Below are 16922 nucleotides of genomic sequence, written 5' to 3' on the forward strand. Positions count from 1 at the left end.
GGGTGACTGTTAGTAGTAGGGTCCCACAGGGGTCTGTACTGGGTCCAGTGCTCTTCAATTTATTTATTAATGATCTAGTAGATGCAGTAGAAAGCAATGCTGCTATTTTTGCAGATACAAAATTGTGCAGAATCAACCCTCAGGAAGATGACATATTGCAACAGGATCTGGATAGGATGGCTGTATGGGCACATGGCAGATGAAGTTCAATGTTGAAAAATGTAAAGTCGTGCATTTTGGTCGTACCAATTGTCTAGCGTCATATAAAATAAATGGGATACAGTTGGGGACATCAAACTTGGAAAATGGACTTAGAAGTACTCATTGACAACAAGTTAAATAATCATATTCAATGCCAAGCCGCTGCATCTAAAGCTAATAACATTTTGGGATGCATTAAAAGGGAGATAAAAACTTGAGATGCTAGCATAATATTGCCCCTGTTTAACTCTCTAAGGCCACATCTGAAATATGGAATTCAGTTCTGGGCACCACATTACAGGAAAGATATTGCAGTTTTAGACGAGCAACAAAATTGATACGTGGGACAGAAGGTCTCACTTACCAAGAAAGGTTGGATAAACTGGGTTTATTTAGTCTGGAGAAAAGATGCCTTAGAGGGGATCTAATCAACATGTATAAATACGTCAGAGGGCAATATAGAAGCTTGGCGGTTTGAGTTTTTTGTACCTTGGCTTTCACAAAGGACTAGAGGACATGATTAGTTCATGGAGGAAAATTGTTTTAGCCATTTATTTAGGAAAGGGTTCTTCGCAGTAAGAGTGATTAAGATGTGGGATGCATTGCCACAAGAAGTAGTTATGGCATTTTCTATATCTGAATTAAGTGGGCTTAGATCAGGGGTCTCAAACTCAATTTACCCGGGGGCCGCAGGAGGCAAAGTCAGGATGAGGCTGGGCCGCATAAGGGAGTTCACATGTCCCCGCCGCAAAACGAGGGCTGCAGAGCCCCCAAATCGCCCCGGGGGGCAATCCGCCGGCATTTCCTGGAAGGGGCAGAGCTTTCAGCTTCAGCTCTGCCCCTCCTGAAGTCAATCGCGGCGGATCGCCGCCTCTGCCCGCCCACTCTAAACATAAAAAAAAAAATTGGGAAAATAGGAAAAAATGCCAGGAATCTTCATACAGCCATATTACGGCTGTATAGCGATCCCTGGCCAAAGCGCTGCGGCTGCGTATGGACCCCCTGGAAACCCCGTCAGGAAATGTATTGCTCTTTCTTTTGATACATGTAAAATTACACTACCGTTAGGCTTGCTACTAAAAGTGACATTTACCGCATTTAAAAGTATACTATTTTCCTTTGAAACTTTAAAATCGATTTTCTCAAAAACTATAAGGTCTTTTTGAAAAATTGTTTTTTCCTCTTATTCCTAATGATCTCCTTAACATATCCTGCAAATTTAGGGTTTCTAGCATTTAAGGTGGATTTGCTATTAACCATTAAAGTCGGCGGGTTTTTAAATGTGTATTTTTTTCCTTTGCAACTTTAAAATCAATTTTCTCAAAAACTATAAGGCCGATTTGAAAAAATTTTTTTTCCTCTTGTAGCCACTGGGGGCCCCTACAAGCTCTGGGGCCCTGGGGCCACAAAATATTGTATCGCGGGCCGCAAATGGCCCGCGGGCCGCGAGTTTGAGACCCCTGGCTTAGATGCTTTCCTTGCGTGAAATACATCCATGGCCATAATTATTAGGCAATGCCCAGTGGTGTTGATCCAGGGATTTTATCTGATTGCCATCTGTAGTCAGGAAGGAATTTTTTTCCCTCTCGGGGCTAATTGGACCATGCCTTGTAAAGGCTGGAACTCACAGGAGCGCTTTTTGCCAGCGTTTTGGCAGCGCTGCGATACGCTAGCACTTTGCCAAAACGCTGGGCTAATGTTAATGGATGGGGCAACTTCCACAGAAGCGTTTGCATTTCCCAGAAACGCAAACGCAGGACGTGCAGCATTTTGGGAGCGTTAGCGCTTCAATGTAAAGTATTGAAACGCTCGGCAAAACCTAAACTGAGCGGTTTTGCTAGCGTTTTGCGGTTCAGCACACTAACAAAATGAAAAATAATTCACAGGACCAATCAGGATAAAAATGCAAAACGCTACGCAACCGCTGAGCAAAAAAATACAATGTTGCAAAACGTGACCGAAAACGTTCATGAATCTGCTTGCAAACCACTCAAACGCTAACGGTTGCGTTTCGTGTTTGCAGATTTCAGTGGGTTCCAGGCCTAAGGGTTTCCTCGCCTTCCTCAATCAACAGGGATATGTGAGGGAGCAGGCTGGTGTTGTACTTTTATTTTCTGCTTGAACTCTATGGACGTATGTCTTGTTTGTGTTTTTTTTTTTTTTTTTTTTTTTTTTCCCAACCCAAATAACTATAACTATAGATGAACTATGCTTCACCTCTATTTTTTTTCTACTGAGTTGTTACACCAAATAAACACTTTCTAAGGGCTCTTTCACATCAGAGCTTGCGTTGAACGCTCAAAGTATACGTTTTGTTGTATGCGTTTTAATGCGTTATGATATGCGTTGCACTGCAGTGAGTGTGCGTTTTTGATCCGTTTTCAATGCGTTACAGCACATAGAAAAAGGCAGGTAATTTTTTTTTCTTTTAGTTTTCAACTGTCTACATTGTTCCTCTGTTGCATTCTGGGACTGATTGCCTGCGTTAACGGATTAAAAACGCGCATAGTGTGCGTTTTACATTGACTAACATTGTAACGCATAAAGCTAGCGTCGGCCGAAAAACTGCGCCTGGGTGCAGTGTAACGCAACGCACAAAAACGCAGCGTTGTGTGTGAAAGCTAAAATGAAAGTCTATGGACTTTCATTTTACCTTGGGTAACGCAAACTTTACCCGTCGCGTTGAAACGCAGAAAATCTGCCCTAATGTGAAAGAGCCCTAAACACTGACTTTTACGGCTTTTTGGACTGCAAACTGAGTTGTACACCACACTGAGATATATAATTGTCCTAATTATGGCTAGTGCTACTAACTACACACTAGAAATCATTTAAGAATGTAAACTATCTGATTATAATACTGACAGTTACTTGAGATTACATAAACACAATGACCACTTGTTAATAAAGAGAATATTTCTGACAAATAATGCATTGCCCTTTATGTTGGCATACACTAAGCTAAATGCCATTTTATTTTCTGCAGGCAACATGATGAAAGTGTTAAGGGGACACCAAAACTGGGTGTATTGCTGTGCGTTCTCCCCTGACTCCTCTATTTTGTGTTCCGTTGGAGCTGGGAAAGCTGTAGGTTTCAAAACTTTTTTTTTTTTTCTTACTTTTGTGTGTTTGTATTGCTGAGAATGTTTTACAATGAGAATTGTAATCCTAAAATATGTTTGCGCTCAGTGCCATGTATAATTTACTGCCTTTGGTGATGAAGCATTGAAATGCATGATAGAGATTGATGAAAATAAGCTGGCATAAATAATAACTTGCACTGCTTTTTGGCAAGCTGATCCATTTCAATTATTATAAGTCGTATAAACACTCCATGCTGTCTATTCCCTTTGCCTTGAGATCATCCCTTGCTGTGCACCTGCTAATATGGTAGTGTTTCTGAGCCAGTAGCAAATAGTTCTAAAAATGCACATTCCTTAAAGAGACTCTGAAGTCTCCTAAATAAAAAATAAAAAAAAAAATACCTTTAAATACCTCTTTAACATCATTGCCCCTATTAAATTGCCGCATCCCAGCGGCTGAATGTGGAATAAATCGCCCCAAACTCTCCTGGCAAAATCCACGACTTTCTTGGTCGTGGATTTTGCTGCCCTAAGGAGGCAGAGCTTTGGGCTGCAGCTCTGCCTCCGTGCTCGTCAATCAGCACGTATCTCCGCCTCTCCCCCGCCCCTCTCGGTGAAAGAAGACAGGTACAAGGAGAGGTGGTGATCCGCGCTGATGGATGTGTGTAGAGGCAGAGCTGCAGCCTAAAGCTCTGCCTCTATGCGGAAGGAGCCCCGCGATGTGCCCCAGACAGATTGGGGTGATTTATTGCTTTTTCAACCGCTGAGATGCGTTTTTTTAATAGGGGCAATTATGTTGGAGGTTTTTAAAGTACAAACCTCATTTTTAGGACACTTCAGACTCTCTTTAAAGGAGTCATCAGGCAATCTACATAAAATAAGTGCTACTTACCGGGGACTTCCTCCAGCCCCAAGCTCCCAGCATGTCCCTCGCCGCAGCTCTCCCTTCAGCCGTTCGCCGCAGCTCCGTCCCGGTCCCCAGCAATGACGTCAGGGCGACCTCCAGGTCGACCTGTACTGCAACTGCACGAGCCAATCCCTGCCACGTGGCCCGGAGCGGATTGCGCAGACACAGAACTGCTGCGCCTGCGCAGTCCGCTCCCGCCCACGTGGTGGTGATTGACAGAGCCGCTTGTACAGGCCGACCTGAAGGTCGCCCTGACGTCATCGCTGGGGACTGGGACGGAGCTGCGGCGGAGAGCTGCGGCCAGGGACATGCTGGGAGCTTGGGGCTGGAGGAAGCCCCCTGGTAAGTAGCACTTATTTTATGTATATTGCCTGATGACTTCTTTAAGCTAGCTGCTTGTTAACAATCAAATTTTAAGTCTGCTAAGTTGGGGTCAAATTGTACTTGAATTAATATAACTTGCAATCAAACTGATATGAGGAGAGTGCTGCTACTTGCAGTCCTCCTAGATTTATTTATTTTTCCCCAATCATTATTTCCCTCAATTTTTTTCTCAGTGCTGTCAAGTTGTGCAGCAGTTTAAAGAGACTCTGAATCCTCTTTAAAAATCAGTTTTTACTATTTAACTAGTAAAGATCGTTGCCAGACCTAAAACGCCAATATTCTGCGGCCGAACAAGGGTTTTATCACCCTCAAATCCTAGGACACAAATCCACGACTTTCAAAGTTGTGGATTTTGCTTCCCAGGGAGGCAGAGCTTAGTGCTGTAGCTCTGCCTCCATTCACGTCAATCCACCGTGGATATCTGCCTCTCCACACCCCTCTCAGTGAAAGAAGATTGAGATGGGCAGGGAGAGGCGACGATCAGTGGGGATTGATGCTGGGGGAGAGGCAGAGCTACTGCAGAAAGCTCTGCCTCTCTACCAGGAAATGCTGCCCGGTTTTTGCCCTGGGGATTTGGGGTGGGTACAAGAGACAACGGCGCAGGATACAGCCGGTATATGGCTGATCCTGCTGCTGCACAAGTTCCCGGCTGTGTTACTAAATTACTATTCCCTCTCCAGGCCGCTGTGGATAGTGGGGAATGAAATAATTCGGCTTCCAGCAATTTCCGGAGGCCGAATTATTGTTTTAATTGTAACTTCAGCTCCATCTTCTGACGGCACCAAAGTTACTCCCTGTGCGCTGCTATAGGCGTAATTCCTATCACCGTGTTCGTTTGGGGCTGATAAAACCCTTGTTTAGCCGCAGGAATGCGGCATTCTAGGTCTGGCAATCATCCTTAAACTAAAGAGGTAAAAACAGTTTTTTTTTTTTTTTTTTTTTTTTCAAAATGGCTTCAGACTCTTTAAGGCCTAGTGCACACCAGAGCGGTGCGGCTGCGGTTTGCGATCCGCTTGCGGATGCGGAACCGCTAGGGTAATGTATTTCAATGGGCTGGTGCACACCAGAGCGGGAGGCGTTTTGCAGAAACGCATACTCCCGGGCTGCTGCAGATTTTGGATTGCGGATGCGTTTCTGCCTCAATGTTAAGTATAGGAAAAACGCAAACCGCTCTGAAAAACGGCACTTCAGAGCGGTTTGCCAGGCGGTTTTTGTTACAGTAGCTGTTCAGTAACAGCTTTACTGTAACAATACATGAAATCTACTACACCAAAACCGCTTCCCAAAACCGCAAAATGCTAGCTGAAACGCTACAGAAAATTAAGAAAAGGCGTTTCAAAATCTGCTAGCATTTTGCGGATCTGCTAGCGGTTTTTGGTGTGCACCATGCCTAATTGAACATTCCTTATAAAATGCTGTCTCAAAAGGAGCTCATGGTTCAGTGTCCTTACCACAGCCTAGGGACAGGTTTGAGGGCAAAGCCAGTTAACCTACCATTGTGGTTATTTATTTTGGGGGGGGAGCAGGAGTGCCTGGAGGAATTCCATGCAAAACATGTATAATCTCTATGCAAATATCCTTGCTTGATTCAGTTTTGGAACCTGTAGTGCTGCATGTCCTATATCCCACATAGGAAAATTTCTCTTTACCTTTTCACCAGAAAGTTAATTCTTTCTAAGATTGACACAAACTGCAGCAGTAAAATGAGGCTCTAACCATTCCCCCTTTTAAGTTAAGAAAAGTGTTTATTCTTTTGGGTGTATTGCTGATTCGGAGGTGTCCACCGCCCCCCCCCCCCCCCCCTCTACCCCACCGTCATGGTGATATGATGGGATGTGGAAGGAGTTTGTAGGACCTGGTTCTTATCTGCTCTACACATAACATTCAATGGCAGATTTTAAATGATTGTTACAAGTGACTAGCTTTAGAAATAATAGCTGTTCAATCCCAATGGCAGCTGTCATTAACCATACCTCCTGCTGGAACTGAAAGCAGTGCAAGTGCTGCTCCTGTAGCCCATATGGCACATTCTAGATATTCAGTTTATACATTTAATAGTATATACATATATGTATTGGTAGTTTTTGAAATAAAAATGTTGGTAATGTATACATTTAATGTGTATGTAACAATGGAGCAGCACACTCAAAACATTGTAACTAATTTGGCTATTAATGTTCATGTTTGTTAACCCTTTGCTATCATAGGCTGTGTGTTTTCCATAAGCTTCTTGCTTTCCCTGTCCCAGGTGGTGGCAGCAATGTGGTTGTGATTGAGGTTAAGTTGGCACCACACGCAGGAGAGCACAGTGGTGTTAGCTGGGCAGAGAGTGGCATCTCTGGCTACCAGGCTGGGGACGACCAATGCCGCAGGACGAAGTATCCTTGCGTTCGACTGCAAGGTGTACTGTACGTACGCAGGTGCTGGTTGATGTCCACTTTCTGCTTTTTTTTTCTTTCTTTTCTTTTTCTTCCATTGTTCTATTTTTAGAGTAAGGTTGTTAGCTTTCATTATATAATATTTCAGTTAACTTGTTTTTGAATAGTCATAATTTTCCTACTTCATTACTTTTTCTTTATAAAGTTACATCCCACTTTCACTGTAATGCTGTAAATCAGTGTTGTGAAAGCTACTTGTACCATGTGATGGTCTCATGATTCATTTAGAAATGTGACTATCCTTCAACATGTGATTTATGTAATAATGTATATTGACTATTAAAATACAGTGATAGTTTGTATTGTTGTTTTGTTTGCCAAAAGTGATTTCTTTTGGCTGTCAATTCTCTCTTTTCTTGCAGCATCTGTTTGTCTGCCTGGGCTCACGTGGGTGATGCAAGCCTTTTGTATACAAGTGAACTTATGCTCTCAAAGGGGGTACAACTGGAATAATCCTATGATAACTTTTGTACTATTTTTTTAAAATTAGATTTATATTTATAAACAGTATAAAAAAGGGGTTGTAACATAGATCCCCTCTGCTCTAGATATCATTATACATAAAAGCAAGATGACCTCAATATTTACAGTACACTATATATTGTGCATTTAATAGAACTTGCTTTATAAGTAACCTTTTTAACTTGAGCTGAATTTTTTTAGTCTTTGCATGCCTTTTCTTTACTTTTTTTTTTTGTTTAATGTTATCCCATTAATCTACTGGGTATGACACTGAGCAGTAATTTCTGATTAATTAGTCTGAATAATAGTGCTAGCTTCCTAGATATGTTCAGCCAGAGTTTCCAATCCATAGTCTATAACCGCTTTGTTTTTCCTTTCAGGTGTTTCTCTGGGACATGGATAAATACACTATGATTCGTAAGCTAGAGGGACACTACAATGATGTGGTAGCTTGTGAGTTCTCCCCTGATGGAGCTTTGTTGGCTACTGCATCTTATGATACCAGAGTTTATGTCTGGGATCCCCATATTGGGTCTATTCTTTTTGAACTTGGGTATGTAGATATTTTTCACTATTTTTTTTTTAATCCTTAACGTATGTAAAGTGAACTTAAAATGTTGAAACCTGGGAACCGTAGAGGAGTTTTCAGAAGCTTCTGACTGCAACAGCTCTTCTTATGGCTCCACTTTGCTAATGCGGGTGGCTTTTCCATACTTTGGCGCAAAAACTTGCCATATCCTCTGACATGACAACATAGCCGCCACATTGCTATCGCAGTGAACATTTCTTGATCTCATGCAGATGGATTGTGTATGGGTTTATAAGAAAGCATGGGTCCATTCTGCGTGAATGTTGCCACGCTGCTGCTCACTTAAAGAAACTAGTACAGTACAGTAAGGCAGTACATACCCCTTATTCAGTTAGTGATCTAGAACAGCCACGTAGGTTGCTACTGACTACCGATTTTTGCACGTTGAATCTTGGCTATTTAAAACCACTTAACGACCAGCTAACGCCCATAGGCGTCAGCAGATCTTAAGTGGGTTACCATGGAAACGGCCACTCGATCGAGCGGCCTTTCCATGTCAGTTCACGGAGGGTGTCTCCGTGAACAGCCGGAGAGCCGCCGATCGCGGCCCGCCGGCAAAATGTAAACACGCGGGGAAGAAATCCCCGCTGTTTACATCATACGGCGCTGCTGCAGATCGGCGATCCCCGGCCTCTGATTGGCTGGGGATCGCCGGCATCTGTTAGGCGGAAGCCTATCCAATGCGCAGGACGGAACTCCGTCCTGCGCATTACGGAGAGAGGGAGGTAAGGAGGCAGGGGGCGGAAATGGCTGCAGAGGGGGGCTTTGAGGAGCCCCCCCCCCGCAAAACGCAGATGGCCGGCGGCGATCAGACCCCCCCGGCGGGACATCCCCCTAGTGGGGAAAAAAGGGGGGGGGAAGTCTGGTCGCCCTGTCTTCAAAGCGATCTGTGCGGTGGGCTGGAGAGCCCACGCAGCACAGATCGGGCCAGCATAGGCTGGTCCTTAAGTGGTTAACAAGGCAATTACAAGAGATTTGCAGCAAGGGGACGTAGCATTTTCTCTAAGGTCTACAGTGGGAGCTCCCATATTCCTGGCATATGATTAGTGTATTATGTTTTTAGACAGAAAGAGGAATGCAGATTAGTTAACAATCTCCTTACAATTCCTGTCAGCCCCAGCTTAAAGGACACCTGAAGTGAGGCGTATGTGTGTGTTTAAAACCTTGCAAATTCCCAGACTGTCGTGCTTGATAATCTGCCTCAAACACTTTTAACCCCTGATCAGGCATGCAGCTAAGATGTGTGAATTAATATTTGCTGCATGCTTGTATTAGACATGTCATTTAAACACTGATGCATGAAAGAGCAAGACAGCCTCTCACTTCAGGCGTTCTTTAAAGTAATACCGAGGTGAAAATGGATATCTCACTTTTATTTTATATTTGAATATACTACAGTATTTAATTCTTTACTGTTTCATTTTCTGCTCAGTTACACATTTATTGAAGTATGCCAGAGCTAAAATCTATGAATTTATTGACCCTTTTATTGCTTTTTCTGTGATTACTCGTGATTAACCTTGGTGAGCATCCCTGTTTCCTAATATTGGGAGTTATATCAAATAGAGGGGATGGCCTATCAATTTACTGATTTAATGGATTAGTAAGTCTAATGCTAGGTACACACCATACAATTTTCTGGCAGATATACCTGCCAGATCGATTATTTCCAACATGTCCCTATCTGAATTTAGATTTTTCGATCATTTTTTCAGATCGATTTTACGTTCACTTCTATGGAAACCGATCAGAAAAACGATAGTAAAATAGAAAAATGTATCGAAATTCAGTTTGGACTTGTTGGAAATCGATCTGGCAGGTAAATCTGCCAGAAAATTGCATGGTGTGTACTTAGGCTGAGCCCAGTGATCTGTTCCTGTTTTATTGTAACCGGGAAGCAGAAGTGCTCACGTGTGACCATCCTATTTGAGGCTAACAAATTGATTATGTGCATCTCCGTGATTTCTATTGTAGGCAGAGGTGAATTAGTATATAAGGGTAAATCTGAGCTCTAAATTGAGCTGCATACTCTAATATTGAGAGACTTGGGTTTTGAGGCTACATTAGAGCTCCAGAAGATAAAAAAAAAATATACTCTAAATATAAAGTGCTTTGTGACCTTGAGACAATCCTGTCAACTGGAATGTGGGAAAAGTAGCTATTGCATCCCCGTTTCAGCATATTCCTCTGCACATTTTTATGGTGGACACCAATGGCATCAGAAACGGGGAGCAATGGTAGCCAATTTTTTTTTATATCGCAATATAATCAGTGGGGTTCTATTTAACCACTTTGTCCACCTGGACGTAGAGCTACGTCCAGGAGGCCATGTGTGCTCCCGCGGCCGATCGCACACGCGCTTTCGGCTGTGTATCGTTAGCCCAGGAATCAATGAATCGGGCCATGGTGCCGATCACTGATTCCTCTCCCCCCGCAGAAAAAGCGCCAGCTTCTCTCGGAAGCCTTGCTTTTTCTGCCTCCTATGTCCCTTTAAGCCAGGCATGGGCAAACTCGGCCCTCCAGCTGTTACGGAACTACAAGTCCCACAATGCATTTGCCTTTGAGGCATGATTGTGGCTCAGACTCCTGCAATCTAAGCGTACATGTTACACTTAGAGTGACGTCATGTAAACAAACCTAAGGTTGCCATCTTGTGGCTAAAAAGTAAAAATAAATCTACATTAAAAAAAAATACTATTTTTACATCCCAACCTCCCAAAAATACACAAAATGTTTAATAATAATAAAAAAATTACCTTATGGGTCTAAACCAGGCATGGGCGAACTCGGCCCTCCAGCTGTTACGGAACTACAAGTCCCACAATGCATTTGCCTTTGAGTCAGGACTGTGGCTGTCAGACTCCTGCAATGCATTGTGGGACTTGTAGTTCCTTAACAGCTGGAGGGCCAAGTTTGCCCATGCCTGGTCTAAACTTTGTTAATATCTAGGTAAAGAGTAAATTTATTTTTATTTTTTTTATTACAAGCTTGTAAATAGTGATGGATGCAAAATGTGAAAAATGCACTTTTATTTCCAAATAAAATATTGTTGCCATACATTGTGATAGGGACTTAATTTAAACGATGTAATAACCGGGGCAAATGGGCAAATACAATACGTGGGTTTTAATTATGGAGGCATGTATTATTTTAAAACTATAATGGCCGAAAACTGAGAATTTTTTTTCTTTTTTCCTTACTGTTAAAATGCATTTACAGTAAGGTAGCTCTTAGCAAAATGTACAACCCAAAGAAAGCCTAATTGGTGGCGGAAAAAACAAGATGTAGATCAGTTCATTGTGATAAGTAGTGATAAAGTTATAGGCTAATGAATGGGAGGTGAACATTGCTCGGATGCATAAAGTGAAACCGACTGAGGGCTGAAGTGGTTAAACTAATTTGTGTTTATATTTAGTACGGTTTTTATGTGAATTCTCTCAAGGTGCTGGTTCAAAAGTGGAAGTCCCAAAAATATTTTTAGTTTTCAAATTGATAGCCTTGCGATCAGTTATATTATTTGATTATCGCTTGCTTCCTGTCCAACGGGTGAGATCAAACCATGTAGACCGAAAATAAATACTTTCTAAATTCTCATTGCAGCTTCTGGTTGTTTTTATTGTGCTCTCTGGTCCTTGGGTCATTTCCTTAACCACTTAACCAACCCCCCCCCCCCCCCCCCCCCCCTAAAGACAAGGCCATTTTTCTCTAAATAGGCCACTGCAGCTTTAAGGCCAAGCTGAAGGGTCGCACAACTCAGCACACAAGTGATTTCCATCTCTCCCCCCACCCCCCGTTCTTTTCTCCCCACCAACAGAGCTCTCTGTTGGCGGTGGTCTGATCACTTCCCCAGTGTATTTGTTGTTTTTTATTTATTTTTATAAAATTACCTATTTTCTCTAACTCCCTCCCTCCCCCCAGTCAGTCAATGACGGCGATCGGCTGTCATAGGCTTCAGCCTATGAAGGCTGACCACTCTCCTGTGTCCCAGGGGGACAGCCATGTCACACGGTAGTCCCCAGTACAGCGCTGCCTTAGATCGCAGCTCTGTATAGCCTAGTCCGATGGCGGCTTTGCCGTCTAACAGTCTCCGAGCGGCGATCGCTGCTGGGAGACTGAAGGCGGAGCGCGATGCGCACTCAATCTCCTCATAGCCCCATTGAAAGCTGTTCGCCAATCAGCGTGGAGCGGTCGGCAAGTCGTTAAGCCCCATACACACGCTCAACAGCAGCCTTTTACGCTTTTACAACTTTTGTTGTGAAACAAGTTGAAACGCCAAAAAAAGTCTTTTGCTATTGTTCAAAGAGCTGATAAGAAGTCAATCCAACTGTTGGATTGACTTATTAGTCTTATCAGCTCTTTGAACAATAGCAAAAGACTTTTTTTGGAGTTTCAGCTTGTTTCGCAACAGAAGTTGTAAGAGCATAAAAGACCGCTGTTGAACGTGTGTATGGGGCTTGAGGGCATTGGTAACCTGTCTGAGGTTCCAGACAAACGTGGCAGCCAGTGAGGATTGTTGCCTCCCTGTTAAATTTCCAGTTGTGCAAGGTGAGGAGAGCAACGCTGTTATCAGTCAGAGCTCCTACCTATCACCCTTGCCGGATGCTGCACAAATGGAGAAGAGTAAAAAGTAAATGTTTATTTTTCCTGATATTCTCATTTAATGTTTACTTAGTTTAATCTAGTGCTCTGTTTTTCAGTGTCTGTTTTAAGAGACGTGCTTTAAATGTTTGTTTTTCCACCTGTTGCTAAACTGATGATTTGCCTAGTCTGATTAATTATACAGGTTTACAACTGTTTTCGTTCTCTCTCTCTCAGGCACTTGTTTCCTCCTCCCACACCCATATTTGCTGGGGGAGATAATGGTCGGTGGGTGAGATCTGTCGCTTTTAGTCATGATGGAGTACACATTGCAAGTCTTGCTGACGATAAGTACGTGTCTGTTTTGTCCTTCCATTTGTGTACTTGTTCACATAAATCCTGAAAGCCATTTATTTTACAATTTATGTAAATTATTTTGAGGGTGTGTCTCTTCTTTATATAGGGGAATATGTGGCAGCCTATAGTTTTACTCAAAACTCGTTTGTTTGTTTTTTAGGTTGGTGAGATTTTGGCGTATTGATCGCTCTTACCCTGTTGAAGTTGCTCCTCTAAATAAAGGTCTTTGCTGTGCCTTTTCTACTGACGGCAGCGTTCTAGCTGCTGGGTAAGTTTTCTTAAGCTCTTTTCACATAGATGATTGTGGAGCAGTGTTACCGCCTTAGGCCTCGTTCACATCATACGCGCTTTCGTGAGCTTTTGGAAGCGCATATGACGTAGTGACATGCAAGAACGGCAGAAGGGCATAGACAGCCCTTCTGCCATTCATATCAAAGGCGTTGCGCCGCAGTATGATGTGCATGTGTACTGCTGCATGCATTTTGCCCGCAAGTGCAGAGCTGACCCATTTACTGTCAATGGATGGGATCAGCAGTGGGTACAGCACAGATGGCGTGCGATTGTACACGTTACATTCCGATCGCATGTGAACGAGGCCTTACAACCATTTTATTACACCCTCCTGCTATGATTGGTGTAGATAAGCATTTATGTGCTTTTGCTGTCTTCATTTGTATGAATCCTACATCGGGCAGGTACTGGTTTGTGAACATGCACCACCAAAATGTAAAAATGCTGCTGCCATGTACAACTTGTGTTTTAGAAACCTGTGGAGAGCAAGCCGTTTTTACATGAGAAGAGTTGGTCAGTAAGTGCCAGCCATACTGCAGAACCTCTTTTTGAGAAAGGAGGAGAAGGCTGTGAGTTGTTAGGCATAGGCATGCTCAATATAAATGTGTATACAAATCCTAAATTCTATGTATTGGATGAGTAGAACAGTGGCTAGTTTTCCCCATTGCTCAGGTCTTGTAAGGCATAAGGAAGCTTGAAATAATTAACCATGTAAAATGTTTCATGGCTTATTGCAGCATTTTTCTACTTCACTCTGATTAATGTGATGCAAGATTCTGCTAGTACAATGTAAATATTAACTCATACCCATTAAGAGGAAGTTGTGCTAATATCCTGTTGTGAAACTTTTTTTTTTTTTTTTCCTGGATGGCAGAACTCAGGATGGTGATGTACATTTCTGGGCTACTCCAAATTATGTTTCCAGCCTTCAGCACTTATGTCGTATGGCAATAAGAAGAGTGATGACTACAAATCAAGTCTACAAGCTGCCAGTGCCTCCGAAAATCATGGAGTTTCTTACTTACCAAACTATTTAAGGAACTTTTTTTTTTTTTCCCCCGGTACACTGGTTCCATTTATTTAAACTGGCAACACTCTCAAATGCATTAAACATTTATGCTTTAAATGTTACACCTTATTTGAATATTTAAGGAACAGTATTTAAACATTTTTGCATTTCTGATCACGCTGAGCTTTAAATGTGATTGAGGAGTGTTCCTTTACTTTACAAAGGTGAAATTGGAATGTCAACTCACAATTTGTACAACTGTGAAACTGTAAATACACGTGTAAAGCTGCTATGTGTGCACTTCTATTGCTTAAATATCTAGACTTTTTTTTTTCTCCCTTATTCTGGCTTGTCGTAGAATGTCTTTGTTCTATCTTTTTATGTGATACACCAGGGTGTAGGCAGGCATTTGCTGCAAAATAAAGTGAGCTGTAACTGAACACCCAGTGGTGCTGTAGGCAAGAGGTGACCCACGTACTTTATCCTTTGTAACCACTGTTGTTTTTTTTAATAAGATCATTACTGAATAGTACACACTCACTTTCTCGTTTTATTGTAGTCTTTTCTCTCTTCAATCAGCAAAGCCATTAGGAAAATGTTTCAGTGGTAAAATTGTGAGATTAGATTGTATTATAACACTACACATGAGCCCTTGACATGAATAACTTACCGGGCTTTGTTGGTTGGCTGCCAAAGATGAGCAAAGTGTTCTCTATTGCCTTCTGCTGTTCATTTGCACTTGCTAGTTTAACGAATGTATGCAGTGCATTTTATGCTAACCATATATTTTTGTTGAATTCTGCCAAAAAGTCTATAAATAAAGGGTTTTTTGTAAACTTTTGTTACATTTTGTGTGTACACAAAAAATCATAACTACAAACCAAAGAAATCACCCTAGCTATATATGTTATATTATTAAATACCATGCTACATTATAGGCCACCTCAGCCGACTTTAATCTGTGGGGTGTAAGCCATCCTCTTGCAGCCCGCAGCTCTGGAAACGTGTGCAGTGGGGAGTGGTGGTGGGCTAATAAGATATTTCATGTAAACTATTCTGTGCCAGTTAATTAAGGGAGCTGATATAACAGTGCTGTGCAATATGTTGGCGGTTTATAAATACAATAAATGGATACATACGCACAGCTAATTAATGTTCCATGACACTGCAACAGGTTCAACCAGCTATGTCTATATCTAAATAGAGAGGTGCTACTTGTAGTTTGACTTGTCAGGAAAAATTCCCTCAGGTGTAACAATCATCCAGAGTAGAAACCAGTCATTTGTATCGCGAAGCTCCCTTTCCATAATTGATGCTCTTTATTGAATAATTAGGCAACCAATTGTAATCTGTCAGCAAGACCTTAATGGAGGCTAAAGGCACCCCATAAATAATGCAGATGAATATTTAGGTGACACTCAAAAAATTAGAATATCGTGCACTAGTCCATTTTATTTCAGTAATTCAACTTAAAAGATGAAACTAATATATAAAATGGGAACCTTTTGCAGACGTTTTGGATTAATTAGCTGATTCGAGTCTGGCACTTTGAGCCCTAGACTATAGAACATTTTTCGAGTTTCACCTGTACTGGCTAACAAACTGATGGTTCAGCAATTGTATTGGTTCAATGGTCAAAATTACAAATCGGCCTCGCTAGGGTATGTTACCATCTATGGTTCCATGGAGTTGTGATTACTCGGGATTACCGCTAAGGATGTTAAAAGTGGTCACTGTGGCTAACACCATACCGTGTGTACCTTCTTTTTATTTATTTATATTTTTGGTCACTTCTTAAGCCTCATACACATGCAAGAGTTTAGGAGGAACTTATAACAAACTTTCAACAGCTGGGTTGTGTCTTGAGAAGCTATCTGTGCTACAGGTGAATTATTTCCTTTCTGCAAGGGAGCTGATTATAGGGTATGATGCATCATGGGGCACTAGGCACAGCTCTCTGTCATGCATTATGGGGCACAAGGCACTCTGTTCTGCCAGTAGTATGAAGAGGATGTGAGACAAATGGTTTTGATACTTGTTATATAGTATGTGACCCCTCTGTATGTTACAAGTTCATACGCGGTCTAGTGGAATAATCTCCATTTTTAATGAACATTTCTCCTCAACTTGAAACCTTTTAACAATATGTGTAAACATTTCATATCTGTGAAATTAACCTATCAGAAGTGTGTGTGTGTGTGTGTGTGTGTGTGTGTGTGTGTGTGTGTGTGTGTGTGTGTGTGTGTGTGTGTGTGTGTGTGTGTGTGTGTGTGTGTGTAACAAAATTACAGTATCACGGTTAGCCAATCACAGTGATTACTGACCGGTCACATTAACCACTTAACGACAGCCCACTGCACAGGGGCAGCCGGAAAGTGGATCCCGCAAGGACCAGCTCATGCCGAGAGGCAGCGGTGCTTGTTGGGGCATGGGTGGAGCGATCGCGTCATCCGGGAAGCGATCCTCCTCCGGGGACTGGCTCCGCCCCCCTCACGCTGTACCCCGCCGGCTGTTCAGAAGCGCCGGCGGGTTACTAGCACCCGGATCGCCGCATACAAAGTGTATAATACACTTTGTAATGTATACAAAGTGTATTATACAGGCTGCCTCCTGCCCTGGTGGT

General features: G+C 42.4%; 1 protein-coding gene across 1 annotated transcript in view; it reads left to right on the top strand.

The window, feature by feature from the left end:
• WSB1 (WD repeat and SOCS box containing 1) overlaps positions 1–15135 on the top strand; it is a 31176-nt gene extending 16041 nt beyond the window's left edge. The window contains exons 5-9 of the mRNA XM_068268486.1: positions 3188–3288; positions 7856–8028; positions 12880–12993; positions 13160–13267; positions 14165–15135. Coding sequence (XP_068124587.1) covers positions 3188–3288; positions 7856–8028; positions 12880–12993; positions 13160–13267; positions 14165–14327 — 659 coding nt within the window. The 3' untranslated portion in view covers positions 14328–15135. The remainder of the gene's footprint in view (positions 1–3187; positions 3289–7855; positions 8029–12879; positions 12994–13159; positions 13268–14164) is intronic.
• The last annotated feature ends 1787 nt before the right edge of the window (positions 15136–16922 follow it).

Source organism: Hyperolius riggenbachi, chromosome 2 (assembly GCF_040937935.1).
Source record: "Hyperolius riggenbachi isolate aHypRig1 chromosome 2, aHypRig1.pri, whole genome shotgun sequence".
Classification (NCBI taxonomy): domain Eukaryota; kingdom Metazoa; phylum Chordata; class Amphibia; order Anura; family Hyperoliidae; genus Hyperolius; species Hyperolius riggenbachi.